At 40.8% G+C, this 16,966-nt stretch overlaps 1 protein-coding gene across 1 annotated transcript; it reads right to left on the bottom strand.

Annotated features, from left to right (window-relative positions):
- Window positions 1–855: 855 nt before the first annotated feature.
- On the bottom strand, window positions 856–13,212 carry SmB (small ribonucleoprotein particle protein SmB). The gene is made up of 6 exons (XM_076199513.1): window positions 13,078–13,212; window positions 6,110–6,203; window positions 3,582–3,757; window positions 3,029–3,136; window positions 1,537–1,729; window positions 856–1,305 (listed from the first exon to the last, which is right to left on the bottom strand). Exons 1-6 carry the CDS (start codon window positions 13,078–13,080, stop codon window positions 1,280–1,282), a joined length of 600 nt encoding a protein of 199 aa, XP_076055628.1. The 5' UTR covers window positions 13,081–13,212; the 3' UTR covers window positions 856–1,279.
- Window positions 13,213–16,966: the final 3,754 nt, after the last annotated feature.

The raw sequence follows: 16,966 nt of genomic DNA, 5'->3' as shown, positions 1-16,966 counted from the left end.
TCTTAATTTCTTTCCAAAACATCTTTTTATTACTTTCAAAATTTTCTGTCATACTCCTACCCCATTTCACATCTGCTCTCCTCTTTGCCTCCTTTACCTTTTGCTTTACTTCTCTTTTCTTTTCTTTGTATGTCTCATATGACTCCCCTGTCCTCTTTTGTAACCAATCTGTGAATGCTCGCTTCTCTTCTACAACCTTCTTTGTTTCCTCATCCCACCATTCACTACCCTTTCTTCTATTTCCCCCTGTCCTTCTTGTTCCACACACCATCCTTGCACACTTTAAGACTCCCTCCTTGAACCATCCCCATTCCTCCTCCACACCCATCTCTGCTCTATCCTTTACTCCCTCCCACATGGGGAAAAATGGGAATGCCTGTGGAAGGGAGAATACAAAAGATATGGGTGAGTGGGGAATGGTTGTGTTTGAATGACACTATGATGCACGAGATCAAGTGTAAATGATATTTTGATGCAGCCCAAAGGTATTTCAGTTTTCCTATCTTTCTGCATGAGGAGATGTCACAGATTAAATGAAGTGGCCTTGCTGTGGATGTGCCGCATCTTGCTACATTGCTTCTGACCCAGGGCAGTGGGCAAGATGCAGGGATGACCCACTATCCAGGAGCCAAGAGGGAGGGAAGCAAATGAATGGGAATGGAATGGGTGGGAGTGGATTTGACTTTCTGGCTGCCCACCTTGTATGGGGGGAAAAGCCTTCGGGCATGTACACTTAGCACCAAGTTCCCTGGTGTGTTACTTGAGCACTGATGTGGCAGAAGTGGGTATTGCTCCAGGGCTGCTGGAAGTGCGAATCCCCCCCCATAAAAAATACTACATAGAATAAAACTACAATTATATATTGTCTTTATTGCAAAACATACGAATGTACATTTCTGCACTCATTCCAAATGTACTTCAATCTATTCTTTGGCGGGTAATAAACCTTGTTTGTTATTCCGTTTCTTTAATTTCCTTAATATCCCTGCAGAAAAGGACCTCTGTACTAAGTTAATTTGCAAACTGTAACACAATCCTTCGGCAGATTCTTACACTTGGGGAATTTTGTTACCCAGTTGGGGTGCCTTAGTAATATCCTTGAAGACACCCCACCCCATATATGTGAGTGGCATCAACCCACTGTCACAACTGTGAAGGTGTTCAAGAGTATGAGAGTCACTTCTAAAACAAGCACTGTATGATACTGGTGCACAGCTTAAAATACATCTCCCATTGTACAAAATGACACTTTTTGCTGAGGTTTTCTTGCATTTCAACTTTAATATGGTCTTCCAGAGGGTGGTCCTGCAAATTGTAAAAACAAAAATCATAATTATGTTTAAAAAAAACATATATATATATTAAAAGAAAACTACACATATAATATACCCTAATGAACTTTTTCCCATTTTGGGGGACAGTCCCTAAAGTATCAAGTCCATGCTACCATGCAACCAATAATCCTAAATGGATAGAGTAGAGAAAAGAAGAAAATTTATACACATGTATACACACACATTATATATAATGCATTACCTCCTCTCATCATAGGACTTGAAGGTGGACCCATAGGACCACCTCTACCCATATGTGGAGGCATCCCTCCCATCATATGTGGAGGAACACTACTGGGAGGTCCTCCTCGAGGTGGCATGTTTATCTGTGGTCCTGCACGAGCTGCTGGCTGCATCATTTGTTGAGAGGGTCCACCCACACCCCGCACTGGCCCCTGTAATTTTAAGAGTTAGAATTCAATTATTGAACCTACAAGATTACATATCTGTGTTGTATTGCATTTCTTCATTGATAATTCACCATCACTTCTATAATGAAGGATATCATGCTATTATTGAAAATCTTATTTGGATCATTGAATCAGGTGGGAGGACTGGGTTTGCTACAGGGCCCACCTTGTATATATGGTCACATCAAAACTAACACCAATATACACATACATACATATACCAAGGCTTTTTCCCCCTTACAAGGGAGGTAGCCAAAAAGGAAAAGGCATAAAATCATTCCCATCCATTCCATCCCTGAATATACCCCACACCCCTCCACCCTCCCTCTTATCTTGGCACCTCCTGGATGACGGGTCATCCCTGCACCTTGTCCACTGCCCCGGGTCAGAAGCAGTGTCGCACGACACAAATTCATTTAGACCTCTTCTATCAATGCAATCTATCCCTTTTAATAACCTCTTCTATTCGATAAGTAGACCCAGTAGACTTTCCTCATATGGTTTATCTGCCAGACTGGGGAACAATTTGGTTGCTGCCCTTTGCTTTCTCAATCTTGCTTATATTACTCTGGGGGGGGATCACACTACTGACACATATTCCAATCTTGGACACATCAGTTTTATCAAGTGTTTTCACCATCTCCTCGTCCACGTATGCACGCACGCATGCATTTATCTATATACCAAGGGCCTCTTCTCCTTTATACAAGAAGTAACCAGCCACAGACTCTCACTAGTTTTCCTTTTATCTCAGCTCCTTGTGGATGAAGGGTCATCCGTCTCTTGCCTACTTCCTGGCTCCCAAAACTCTCTATATTATTAATTGCATGTCATGTAGTCAATTGTCCTGTGAAACAGTATGAAATGTATCTAATGTCTATTAATCCATCTATATATCAAGGACTTCCTTCCCCTTATATGGGAGGTAGCCTAATGTACATCTATCTCACACATTTGTCTTGGCACAAAAATCTGATCTATGCAACCCCTACCTGTCCTAAACCCACACTGTTCCTCTCCTAATCCTCTCAATCAAAGCCCCCATACAAATATACTCTCAAAACTATTGCAAGTTTTGTTTAAGATGTGTGTGGTTTCATTAGACTACCCCTTATTTCGGGATATAATACTAAATCATCCTCTGCGGGTTCTTTATACAAGTTATACACTAAAGTTAAAGATCACCATACTTGTCATCTGAACTGATGTGGTAGTTCTCAATGGTGCATATTCTACATTTATTGTCCACAAAAACATGAGCAATACTACAGTATCAGTACAAACCTGGAGACCAGCTGGAGCACCTGGGCCACCTGCTGGCATACCTCTCCCAGCTGGGCGTCCTAAACCTGGCCCTGGAGCTGCCCCTGGAAGGTTAACACGTGGGCCTTCCTGAAATTTGAACAAAATCTTAGTACAGACCACAGCATTACACATACCTTTAGTTCTGTCTATATACAAAGAGCATTCCCCCCCTTTTTAAGGGAGGTAGCTAAGTCAAAGGCATGAACCTATTCCCACCCATTTCCCTCTCCTCCACCACCGCTCCCATCTGAGCTCCTCATGGATGACAGGTCATCCCTGCATCCACCAACTGCCCCGAGTCAAATGCAATGCAGCAAGACATAGAACATCCACAGCAAGGCCACTTCACTTAATTGGTGACCCCTCTCCATCCCCTCATGCAGAATTTTTTTTTTATTAACTTAAGTAATTTCAACTAATCCCAAAACCTTAACTTGTGGTTGTATTCAAAATCAAGTGACCCAAAATTACATTTGCCATGTTAAAACATACAAGTATGCCATCTCAAAGTTAACCAAAGAAACAGACGTACCTCACTTGCTGGAGGCCCTTCCACTGTCATGGTAACAATTGTCTCTCCTCTCAGGAGTACAAGTCCCATAGTTCTCTTCTCCTCCTTCTCTTCTTTATTTCCTGTGCTCTTCTTACCACGCACACGTCTGAACTCCTCACAATCAGCAAGGATCACATTCATGTGCTTGTCAAATGCTGCAAGTTAAACAGACAAGAACCCAATTAAGTCTGGGAACAATATTACACATACATCTATTTATCTACACACCAAAAAGGCTACTTCCCCTTACAGTAAGTCCTCTTTATATGGTACATACGCGTTCCTGAAAACTTTACTGCAAATTGAACTTACCGTATACTATACATACATACATATACCAAGGCTTTATTCCCCCTTACCAGGGGGGTAGCCAAAAAGGACAAGGCACAAAAACATTCCCACCCATTTCATCCCCGAAAACACTCCACATCCCTCCCATCTTAGCACCTCCTAGATGACGGGTCATCCGTATACTGAACACATTATAACATGTAATAGGATATGGCAGACATACCTTCTCCCTGCTCTTTCCTCTTCAAAACACAAGTGGATACCGTATCTGAATTTTCTTACCGCAAATAGAATCGAGGGTAATAATTACCAAGAATTACCATATAAGGAGTACTCACTGTATATGGGTGGCCACTCAAGGCATGTACCCACCACTCATCCCACAACCATGCTCCCCTATTAATTATCTCATCTCCATGTGATTGGGGGGCCATCCCCAACCTCACCCACTTGACCCAAACCTGGTTTACCACCACTGCATCCTTCACAACCTTCCCTCCTTGTCCCCTCGTGAGTAAAGAGAGAAATCCGTTCCATTGCATAAATTTATCATCCATTCACAACCATTATTATCCACTAAATATATCCAGCCCTCTCCCATCTCTCCTCAACAGACATTCCCTATTTACCCAAGGCCCCCCTTCACCTCACCCACTCTAGCTCTTCCCCTAGAGTTCACCACTCTTACTAAAATTTTAGCACGGGGAGGAATTAATTGTAGCAGTAGGAGACAGGAAGATGTCTGTAATGGGAGATGAAGAACATTGGAAGTTATGAAAGCTGGCAGGTCACCAGAGAAATAGGGTAAAATAAGGGGTGTCTTACGGGAGGAACATTTATGGTGGGCTATCTAGTGAGGTTATTTAATGTGTACCCAAGGAAGAAAATGTGCCTGAGTACTGGAGGCATTTCATCTTACAAAGGAAAGAGGTACACATGTGTATGTAATAATTTTAGGACTAATTAACTGAGTCTAGTCAGAAAGGCTGGTAGGGTACCGAGAGGATTAGAAGATTAGTAGTGGGAGCAACCAAGTAAGAATATTGTGGGTTTAGCAAAAGCAGAAGGGCACCAAGGTAGTAATTATTTTTTTTTTTAATATACAGGTTGACATTCAAAAATCTGGCAACCTCGGGACCTGAGGACTGCCGGATTTTTGAAGTTTATAATTTTGTATGGTGTACGCCGTATATATCTAAAGAAAATTACCACCTGTACAGTCCCTTAATGGAAAAATTAAAACACAAAGTGAAAAGCAAATGAAATTTTATTATTCACGAACTAACTAGAATACAGTAAAGATAGTTATACATAATTTTAATTCAATTTAAATAAAACATATAAAACCGATCCTCCGAAGAATATTAATTAAAATAGATAAAATACTCCATACTGTACTTCTTAGGAAAGAAGCAGATGGGCTTTTTACACGTCGTAAGTTTCACAAATTGTTCGCACAGACACATTGTTACTAAGTTTTTTTTTTAATATTTCCACTTTCTCTACGATCGATAACGCATGCTGTTTGCGTTTTATGCCACCTTTCTTCTTTGTTGATTCCATATTGGGGCTATACAACAAATAAATGCTATAATGCGGAGAATAATGAGAAAAATGAGCAGGATTACTTGTTAGCAGGTGGAAGCATGAACCAACAGCTTATACTGGCGTAAGCGGCAGTTCCAGAAAACAGTGGCGCACCAACGCGGGAAATATGAAAATCAAAATGTGCTCCTGAAATCTGTCCCGGATTTATGGTTGCCAGATTTTTGAATGTCAACCTGTATATATATATTTTTGGGAAGGGGGGGTAAAGGTAGGGATTTTTCTTTTTTCTTTTACTAGATCTGGTGAGGGATTATGGCCATTGACAGGAAGGTATTGCAGATGTATAGGATAAGAGAAAAGCTGTTAAGAAGTCAAAAGTTTTTAGTGGTAGATCTCATCACCATGTAGGTGAATCAGCCCTGCTATGGATGTACTGTGTCTTGCTGCACTGCCTCTGACCCAGGGAGTGGGCAGGAGGCAGGGACGATCCTTCATCTACAAGGAGTTAAGATGAGAAGGAAACAAAGAGCAAGAGTGGCTGCATGCCTTCAACAAAGGCCATCTGTATTAAACATACAAATAAATTGGTACCACCTTCCCACACTGATACTTAACAACTAAATATGAAGCAAGATTTTTATAAATGCAAATTTCAAATTCTTTCTCACCTTTGAAAATTCCAATGAATGTCCTACTATCCTGCATGGTAACTTTCATGCGATACCCAATATGGGCCAGCATTTTGTTGTTCTTGGAGAAAGTCTGCAAAATAATTCATATACATTAATTAATTCCAACATTGTGCCTTGTATCCCTTTCTCTTTGTATGTGTGTAATGTGCACACAAACACACACTTAATATATGCCAGAGTATATAATTAAAATTAGGAACTTCTATGACACCTACAAGAAATACTGTAGTTATTCATACAGGCATTCTTCGCTATACGATTGGGTTATATTCTTCAATAATATAACTTGAGTTTAATGGGAAATGTTCATAGTCACTCAAAAATAAGGACGCCCCAAACCAACTCGTGAGCACTTGTTTGGAATAATTAATCAACCCATAATTACAGGTGAAATGGAAATGAAATTGAACAGAAACAAGTAAAGAAATGACTGAACACTCACCGAGTGGTTGACAGGTGAAGCGTGGGGGTGAGGAGGAGTGTGTCATCAAAGTTTGTAATACTACTATACAATGTCATACTAAATACTTAAGGTATAAGTATACTTGTATGATAATTAGTGCACACAATGTATCTTAAGCGTTCTTTGCATTACAGGAATATTAATACAATGTTACGCAACTAAAATGTAAATTTTATTAAGACCAGAACAAAATCTTCAATAGGGAAATATCTAAGCTGAAAGGAATTTGAAACTATGTAACTTGTTTTGTCATTTTCCACACAATATTTTTCACATTATTATCCAATTCACACTTAAAAATGGCTCATGTACAAATTTGCATATGTTAATGCTAAGGTACTTCTAAGGAACATTCAAACAATACCAAAAATAAATGTAGTATTGGAACTCGAAAGGTTGAAGACAATTATTTCCTGCTGCCAAACTACTCTATGTATGACCAAAAATTTATTTGGGAGGCTATCAGATCTTATTGAGCAAATTAAGCAGTCATACTGTTAATACAAAGTGCTTGTACACAGCTAAATCAACACTTAATAATAAATTACATGAAATGGTGGAAGAACAGTTATCACATTTACATTAATCAAATTGTAAAGAATTCATCCAATTTTGAATATGGAAAAGTAATAATATATCACTGGTCAACTATATATGATTTATCGTATAGCGATGTATGCCTGTATCAGGACTACCAAACTGAAAATGATGACAGTGATAATGGCATCAGAATGTAAATACAGACTTAAATTAGAAACGTAGTCCTCTTTGTGCTCAAGGAATAAAAACTGCACTTTATATAGCATTCAAGGAACTTCAGTTTCAACATCTTTAAATCTAAGATATGACAAATACACAAGTTATAAGCTATCAGCATTACTGGCAAGTTGGGAGTCTGCTTCACAGCTTCCTCACAGGATAACCTCGAGCAATTACTGTGGACAGTCACATATAAGAAAATGCCATAATAACTAGTAGTGCCAGAAGAATCAGTACAGTGTATCACGTCAAGATGGCCCCAGGCAAGTCAAAACAAGCTTCACATTCAGCTAGCATGGTTAAAAATGCCTCATTCTATTAATAAATCTTATTTTACCAATACTGCAGAATAACTGTCTTTGTGGTAAGACAGATATGTGAGAAAGCTATAGGAAAGGGGAAGGATGTTTTTGGGGCTTTTATGGATCTGGAAAAGGCTTATGATAGGGTAGACAGAAAGGCACTGTGGGAGGTTATGCAGATTTATGGGATAGGAGGAAAGCTTTTGGGAGCTGTCAAGAGTTTTTATGAGAGTAGTAGAGCTTGTGTCAGGATTAGAAATGGAGAGAATGAGTGGTTTGAAGTAAAGGTGGGACTTCGTCAAGGATGCGTTATGTCGCCCTGGCTGTTCAACTTATACATGGATGGGGTGGTGCGAGAGGTGAATGCTAGGGTAGTGGGTCAGGGATTGGAGATGGTTAAAGAAAATGGAGAAAAGTGGGAGGTGAGCCAGCTGTTGTTTGCGGACGACACTGCGCTTGTGGCAGGGTCAGAGGAGGGATTGAGGAAGCTGGTGGCAGAGTTTGGGAGAGTATGTGATAGAAGAAAGCTAAAGATAAATGTGGGTAAAAGTGGCAGTAGACTGGAAGTGAACATTAAGGGAGAGCGACTGGAGGAAGTGGATAGTTTTAGATACTTGGGTGCAAGTGTAGCAGGAAAAGGTGGAGTGAAGGTGGAGGTAGAATGTAGATTGAGAGAAGCAAGTAAATGCCTTGGTGGATTAAAGAGTGTAATGAGGAATAGACATTTGGGAATGGATGCAAAGAGGAGACTGTATGAAGGAGTGATTGTGCCAACAGCACTGTATGGGGCAGAAACGTGGAACATAAGAGAAGAAGAGAGGAGGAGTTTGAATGTGTTTGAGATGAGGTGTCTGAGAAGTATGGTGGGGGTTACTAGGCTGGATAGAGTGAGAAATGAGGAGGTGAGGAGGAGAACAGGGGTGAAAAAGGATTTGGGAGATAGGGTTGATGAAAGAATATTAGGATGGTTTGGACACATGGAAAGAATGAGTGAAGAAAGACTAGTAAAAGAGGTATGGAAGGCAGATGTGGAGGGAGTGAACATGAGGGGACGTCCTAGGATGAGGTGGATGGATGGGGAGAAGGGGGCTTTGGGGAAGAGGGGAATGTCTGTTGAGGAAGGAAGGGAGAGGACGGAAGACAGAGGTGAGTGGAGAATGGTTGTATATGGATGATGTTGTGATTGCATGAGGAGGAATGGGCGGGGGGTGGGGTAGTATGTGTGTTTGGTAGTGTTTGTGCTAGTGGAATTTTTTAAACAATTTCTGCCAAGAAAAAACAATGATGTATTATATTAAACAAATTTAACATTTAATTTTCTATTGCTCTACCAAAAAATACCATATAATTTTTGCTATTGGATTTTTTTTAATGATTTCTGACAAGAAAAAACATAATGATGTATTATATTATACAAATTTAACATTTAATTTTCTAATGCTCTACCACATAGGTGTGCACTTCCAAAAAATACCATGTAATCATATGAGAGCTTAGTTATCTGGTATTATTTTGGGTAATATTATCCAAATCACTGACATTTTGACTGACCCTATAACTAATGCATGGTTGTGTGCCTGCGCAGGAAGTCTGGCCACCGAGTCAAACGACTAGGTGCCCTCAACAAAGCCTCATGGTGAAGGATCAATTCAGCCCATCGCCAACTTGGCCTATCTACTCAACCAAGTCATCCCACCACCTGATTTTCTCCACATCTATCAAAACAAAGATGGAGTTTAACCACTTACATACAGTGACGCCTATGTAGGCGGCATGAGGAGCAAGTGGGTACTCGTTGTTGCTGACGTTGCCATCTTGATTATATTTATCGTAGGCGTACCTACGTAATTTTAATTCTCTTTAAACTGGCTTCATCAGTTTTCTATGGTTATCAAAATACACGGGTAAAAGAACGAATGATTGAGCACCGACTTTATTTTTTTTAATGCGATTATTATGAAGCAACATCGCACGTTGGGCAGCTAATACTGCCAGACGTGCGATGTGTCCCGTAGTGAAGAGAAGCAGCTCATAGGCAGAGTTGGCAATGGGTAAATTTTTAGAAGTGCACACCTACACAATAGAAAATGTAATAATTTTGTACATTGTAATACATCAACAAAACATTATTCGGTATTTTTTTTTTGTTTCAACCATGGGCGTAATAGAAAATTATTAATTTTGCAAATAAAAATGTATCAACGTAATATGCAATTATGTGGGCGGAAGTGACTGGGACGCCATCTTGTCGTCTGTTAATTGACGGCCTCAGTGCTTCCGACAGTACCTCGCCAGGTACATTTTCTTGAAGGAATGTTATAGTGTGGAGATACATGCATTCCTTCAAGCTGCAACAACTTTGTATACCCCCGCAAGCTGAGAGAGTGGTTGAAAAGCCCGCCAACATCTCTCACAATGACGACAACGAGGACGAGCCGGATGGCATTTAATTTGCAGGTAATGATTTATTAAACACAGGTTAGATTAGGTTAGTTTAGTTTAGGTTAGACGAATTTATCATCCTTTTATTTCTTTGACATCAGCATCTATAGGTAGGTCAAACACCACCAGAGGCGCCATCGTCGATGACGAGCACAATAGCGCGTCATTTTATGCGCACGCCATTCAAACGGCCAAATTTATATACCGCGGGAAAGTTAATTAATAAAAATGTTGTGTGAGTGTATTTACTACGATCGTAGTAAATTTCAAACATTCACATCATCAGTTACATGTCGGTCAATAAAAACATAAGATAAACATGGCGGCCTGCATTCAGCAGTAAATCGAAAATTGGCATATGTTTCAACGTAAAAGATGAGCTAACATATTTACGGTTGTGGCAACTGACCATAATAAAGAAAAACTACTAGTATCGCGGATTATTCTAATACCAAAATAAAGGCAGCGTGTTACGGTAGAGCTGAGAAATCGCAGGTATTAATTAGTTTTTTTTTCTATCGGGTCGGATTATCGGATAACAACATCAACATCCATCCCGCCATCTTATCAAACTTCACTCTATTAAGTTTCTTACTATTATGTTATTAGCGTAATAGACTTATAGTTGAATTATTTGAACTATTTTCTTTAAAATGTGTGATTTTCATGTAATTTGATCAAAGAGAAGTTACGTTTTTATCCTCCGTAATATTACGGACCACAGCTACGATTCGTCCTGCCCGCTATCTATGATCACTGGTGGTATGGATCAAACTACACTATTAAGTTTGTTACTATTGTGTTATTAGTGTAATAGCTTGCATATAGTTGAATTATTCAAACTATTTTCTTTAAAATGTGTGATTTTCATGTAATTTGAAGGTATTCGTAGCTGTGGTGGGTAATTTTGCAGAGGATAAAAACGTAATTCTATGATCAAGTTACATGGAAATCACACATCTTAAAGAAAATATGTCAAATAATGCAACCATATGCTAAATTTTTATATAAAATTGTGCCTGTCAGCAAAAACCGTCATTGTTTACGTTCGATCGGCGATTCGTCAGACCGCACGTTTCGGCCCGATTTCCGGGGAGAAAATAGGCCCGATTTAATTCCATTCAAAATGCAATATCTCGAGAACAAGGACAGCTAGATGGATAATTCAAATTGCATTATACTCATAGCGACTTTTTGCATCCCATGAGAACTACTTCAGCTCAAATATCATGAATTCAATTTTCTTGTTGACCTAGCTAGCATCTATCATAACAAACATGGCATACCATTCGTCTGACAACTTAGTTACTTACGAAATCTGTTTTAGCACCTTTTTTGTTTTTTATTTCTACTCACAAAATTGCATATTACGTTGATACATTATAATTTACAAAATTAATAATCAATTTTCTATTGCTATATTGCGCCTATGGTCATAACTAAAAATTTACCCATTATACTTGGCAGCAATAAAAACAAAAAGTTGATAAAAGCCATACATGAACGTAGCTGCTTCGACTGCTTAAGATGCCATCTTTGTTTTGGTAGACACGGCGGTCAAAGAAATTAGAGTTTGATAAATTTATCTATTGTAACCTACAATTATTAGTAATGCAGTACCTGTAATTCTAGAGGTCATTGTTGTTGTCCTTGACATCCAAATCTATTGATTTCCACCATGAAAAATATTACATTGAAGTATTATAATTTACAAAACTAATATTTAATTTTCTAATGCTATATTGCATATGTGTGCACTCCTAAAGAAAACATGGTATTTTTTTTTTAGAACTGTGCACCTACATGATGTAGCATTAGCAAATCTTTAACTTTGTAAATAATAACACGTTTTTCTTGGCAGAAATAAATTTAATTTTTTTTTGCTAAAAGTAAATATACTACCAAACATAGTTGTAAGCATAGCATCGAGATGCCATGTTGTCTGTCCAGACAATCAATGTTTGACAATGGTTTTCATGTTGTGAACTGGGTGTTCTCCAACTAGAGGCGACGTTAATAAGTGCTATTACAAAGACAATAGGGCTTCCTTCAAGTTATGCAGCAACTCTAATCCCAGCAGTCCAATCAAATACTTAAACCCCTTAATCAGGCTCTCAGATGATGACCTAGATGACCTTTAGAATTACAGGTACCGCATTACTATAGGTCTCATCACCATGGCCATTCCTCGACGACAACACAATACTTTCTTCTTTAGCTTGTATAGTGGCTGTTGCCAACCTGGTAGATAAACCATAACATAAGGGTCTCCAGGAAGTGACCTGGGGCATTGGATGGCCTGATTGTTAATTACATTTGAAGCCACCGAGAAATAAGTTACAGCAATATTTTTCACCTTGGTTTATAAAGAAACGCTAACTGGATCCATTTACACTATTTCTTTCCAGGAGGCAAACTATTTGCTGAGCAAAATTATTATATAAAGGGGGAGGAGCCTTGAGTGGTTATATCATTTCGTATAACAATATTGTTTTTAAATGGGTAGCCATTAACTTAATAACAATAACAATTTGCAGTCACAAATACCGAATTAATCTACAAACAAAGCCAAACGCCTGATTACAGAACTTCTTAAAGCAGTGTCGACATCCCATTTTGTACAAATATTTATTTTATCCAAATCAGTGGCACATTCATAGCGTCAACACTATTTGAATGGCGGGAGTTCCTCCCGGTGACCTACGTATGAATACCGGTAGCTATTTCTTCAGTTATAGCTCATATGACATCCCATTTTAATACCATATAATTAATACATACATCATATAACCTAATGCCTAAAAAACATACTACTTTTACTTAAGCAAATTAACAAAAACAATGCTTAAAGCACCAAACTTTCCATCACTAACCACATTTAATTACAAATAAATTGATTTTTTAAATACACATTTGACATTCCAATTATATAAGGAGATACGTAAGTATGGCACAAGTATATTACAATTAATACTTACCATTTTGAATTGCAGATGAAGAGAGATATCTCCAATATAAAAACTTTGCGCCTATGCGCTATCTTGTAAACGTTCACTGACGCTTTCTACTGTGCTGCCATCTGCGAGGAAGCAATTATCAAACTATAATTTATGAAACAATTATATAAATTCTATTGTAAAACAATCAGTATCCCCCAAGTTTCTGGGGATTACATATTTCATCGTCTAAAATCCATCCTTGAATTCATGTAAATATAATAGACATAACAAATGCAAGCAAATTGTGCATCGCAGCACCTTTGCAAGAACCTATCGATGCTGATACCTAAACAATATTTCTTACTGTGCAGGTTTAGTTACCGCCTTCGTTCAAGAAAGAAAACAGTTTTGGCGGGCCGTGTAAACTTTTGTTACTTTAGACGTCCTGGTCGCAATTCAACTTTTTTTTCACAATTTCCAGTTCCCGGTCATACCTGCTCTGAAATATGACTTCCCATTATAATAAAAATTTAAACTCACTATCGGAGAAAGATAAGATCACAAGTAGAGATCCGTAGATTGCGTCCACAATATGGGGTCCTCTTCAGAAGATTGGTACAGTAGGTAGGGAACAAGATTTTTTTTTTTTTTTTTTTTTTTTTTTTTAATTTTAGTCCCTGCGGAGCTAGCCGATTTCAGGACTGTCTTTAATTGCTTCTATGGCCGTAATATCTTATTTATTTATTAATTTAATTTTATATTTATTTATTTACCGGAGTGCGGAATTTTGTTATATTTGACCCGGCTGGAGGGGGTCATAGTAGGCCTCCCACGGGGGAAGAGCAGATTAGGCTGGCAGCCAGGATTATTTGGGATTTTCCGGCGTCTGATGTGCTGTTTGCCCTCAATTGGTCTAGGGCGGTGGAGGGATCTCCGAAGAGATTTCTTAAAACTTTAAAATGGTCCCTGAACTGTCTGCAAACGAAAAGGCAGTGATTGAAAGAGAACTGTTCACTGCCACAGGTACAGAGAAGATTTAAAAATTTGGTTCGCCAATGATTTACCCTTATTCTGGATATCATGGCTAACATATAAGGGGGTACAGAGGGGAAGGTCGGGGTTTTTCCTCCGTGACAGGTTGTTGTCGGCCATCCCCGAGCGATGGCAGTGGCGGTGAAGTCTGCCTTCCAGGTCTCCCAGATGGCTCTGTTGATCTTGTGCAGGGCGTCGCTGACCGTGAATTTGATGGAAATCATGTCCTCTTCAGGCGCCAGGGCGCCCTTCTTGGCTGCCCCATCCGCCTTTTCATTACCGTGCAACCCCACATGTGAGGGAACCCATTGATATCTTATCTGAATATCTTTGTTGGAGGCCTCAGCAGTGAGGTGCAGTATTTCTTGCAAAATGTCTGGTTGCGAGTCGCATTGACAGCTCTGAAGTGCCTTAAGGCTGGCTCTTGAATCTGAGAGCACGGTGATGCAAGCTGGCGGATGGGGAAGAGCGAGAACTATTTTAATGGCTTCCCGAATGGCGATTAATTCGGCCGAGAAGATGGAGGTGGGGGGAAGCTTCACGGAGATGGACTCTTGTGTGTTTTCCAAGAATATCCCTGCGCCTGTGCGGCCATCCTCAAGCACAGAGCCATCCGTGTAGACAAGGAAGTCCTCCTTGTACTCCGTCCTTATCATCTCCCTCACATGTGCTAGGAGAAGATGCGGACCGTCTTGGCATCTCAATCCCGGAATTTCTGAGACAACTGTTGGTGGTTTGAGTACCCAGGGGTGAAAGAGATCCACCTGACACTGGGTAACAAGTTGTCTCGCATCGGGAGGAAGCCCGGCTTTTATGCAGAGGTCCTTGACAGAGCCAGGCAGACCTTGAATGTGCGTCGTCTGTGAGGCCGGCAACCAATCCTCCCGGAGTTCCTCATCCGTAGAATTTGCAACTTTAGCACTGGTGAACAAGTATTTGCAGGCATTTTTCTTCAGTTGATACCAAAGAGGAAGAACACCTGCTTCATTATACACTTGTTCATGTGGAACTGATGCTGGCAAACCGAGACCCAGGCGGAGCGCTTGGCACTCCACTCTGGCTAATCTACACACTACCCCCGGGGGAAGATCGTGCATGGCAGGAGATCAGAAGAGGAGCCGGGAGCGTACCAGACTCTTGACCATGGATATCAGTGTTTCCCTCCTTTGACCCCAGGGCTCTCGGCGGATGACTCGGACGAGGTTTAGGGCTCGCTAGCGTTTATTATGACCTGATTTATGTGGCTAGTCCATTTTCCGTCTCTCTGGAAGATGACCCCCAAATATCGAACTGCCTTAGCTGGGTATATGGGAGTTCCGTCCACTGTGATGTAATTCCAATCAGGGTAGTCTCCTCTGTTGTAACCTATGCCGTGGACCGGCATGTAAACAGTCTTTGATGCGGAGAGCATGAAGCCCAGGTCGGTCAGTTGGGTCATTACCAGGTCAACCTGTCTCTGAAAGAGACGGAGTTCTGACTTGTGCTGGTCAGAATCCTTTTTGGGCCGCCGGTGCCTAGCTTTCCTCCATAATGCTATGTCATCAGCATAGGCTGTGACGACAGTGTCCTTTCTCACTCCTTTTCCTACATCCCCAAGGAGCAATGTGAAGAGGAGCGGGGCAACTACGGAGCCCTGGGGGACTCCCATATCAATGGTTGACGATCGGCTGAGGTGTCCTTTCCAGCGTACAACCATGGATCGACCTGAAAGGAAGGACTGCACAAATTTGTACAGTCCCGGCGAAACTCCAATAGACTTGAGTTTAGATAGCAGTTTACCGTGCCAGACGGTATCAAAAGCTTTGGCAATATCTAAAAAGCACGTCTGTAGAATCCGTCTCTGTCTTTGGGCCCTACGTATATGTTCGGAGAGTCGCACGATGTGGTCAGTGATGCTTCTCCCTTTTCTAAATCCGGCTTGAAGTTTTGGGAGGGCTTCCTTATCTTCCACCTGGGACTTCAGTCGATTCAATACTATTCTCTCATAGAGCTTTCCTACATGGGAGGTGAGAGAGACAGGCCTGTAGTTGGTTACGCTTTTCCTGCTTTTGTTTGCCTTGGGAATTGGTACCACAATAGCGTGCTTCCAGGCGCTAGGAACAACGCCTTGCCTCCAGCATTTGTTATATAATCTTAGCAGACTCGATTGCATGGAAGGCAGCAGTTGCTGTAGGAGAGGATATGTGACCTTATCTGCTCCAGGCGACTTCTTGTTTTCCCGAGTTGCTCTAAGCGCCCAGCACAATTCTTGTAGGGTTAGGCTCGAGTCTTCCCCTTTCGGGGGAGAAAGATCCATCCGGGCTTCTTGTTCACGACGGAGGCGCAGTTGCGCCTCGCCTCGGAGAAGCTGACCATGGTGCTTGCACTTGCAAAGTGGTGGAGAAAACTTTCAGCCTTCTCCTCGGGAGTGCACAGGACTCGTACCGTCTGGGGCTGTAAGGTCATTATCCGGTGGGTTATATCGGCTCTTTAGGATCTTGACCTTTTTCCAAGCTGCGCTTAGGTCCAAAGTGTTGTCCTTGCTATCCATCCAGTATGCAAGCTTTGCTTGGGCTATGGTCCTCTTGCAACGCGAATTTGTTGTCTTCATCTCGATGAAGGCTTCTTCCGAACCTTCTCTCTTGTACCGATGGTAGGCCAACCTTTTGTTGTGGACAGCAATCTTGCAGTCCTCCGTCCACCAAGGGTGGCCACGCCTTCCCTGACCTATGCTGATGAAGGGGATTGCGTGTCTAGCTGCTGCCAGAACTATGCCGGTGAACTGCTGATTTAAGCTGTCCACAGAGTTGTCGAGGTCTAGGCTAATGTCTAGAATACTGCATATAGAGCCATAAGAGGGTACAATTGGGAGACGAGGAAAGAATCTTATGTCACATGTGACTGACATTTGTTTGGG

The sequence above is a fragment of the Oratosquilla oratoria genome, chromosome 16, assembly GCF_046742065.1.
Source record: "Oratosquilla oratoria isolate Oo_2021 chromosome 16, ASM4674206v1, whole genome shotgun sequence".
NCBI lineage: Eukaryota > Metazoa > Arthropoda > Malacostraca > Stomatopoda > Squillidae > Oratosquilla > Oratosquilla oratoria.
Note: the sequence above shows the minus strand (reverse complement) of the source record. Positions and strands in the feature narration are given on the sequence as shown.

What these genes read in the sequence shown, in the direction of transcription:
- SmB (XM_076199513.1), bottom strand. An exon ending in ATTCATTGGAATTTTCAAAG is followed by an intron (nt 3,758 to 6,109) that starts GTGAGAAAGAAT and finishes TTTAACTTGCAG; the next exon opens with CATTTGACAAGCACATGAAT. An exon ending in AAGGGCCTCCAGCAAGTGAG is followed by an intron (nt 3,137 to 3,581) that starts GTACGTCTGTTT and finishes TTCAAATTTCAG; the next exon opens with GAAGGCCCACGTGTTAACCT.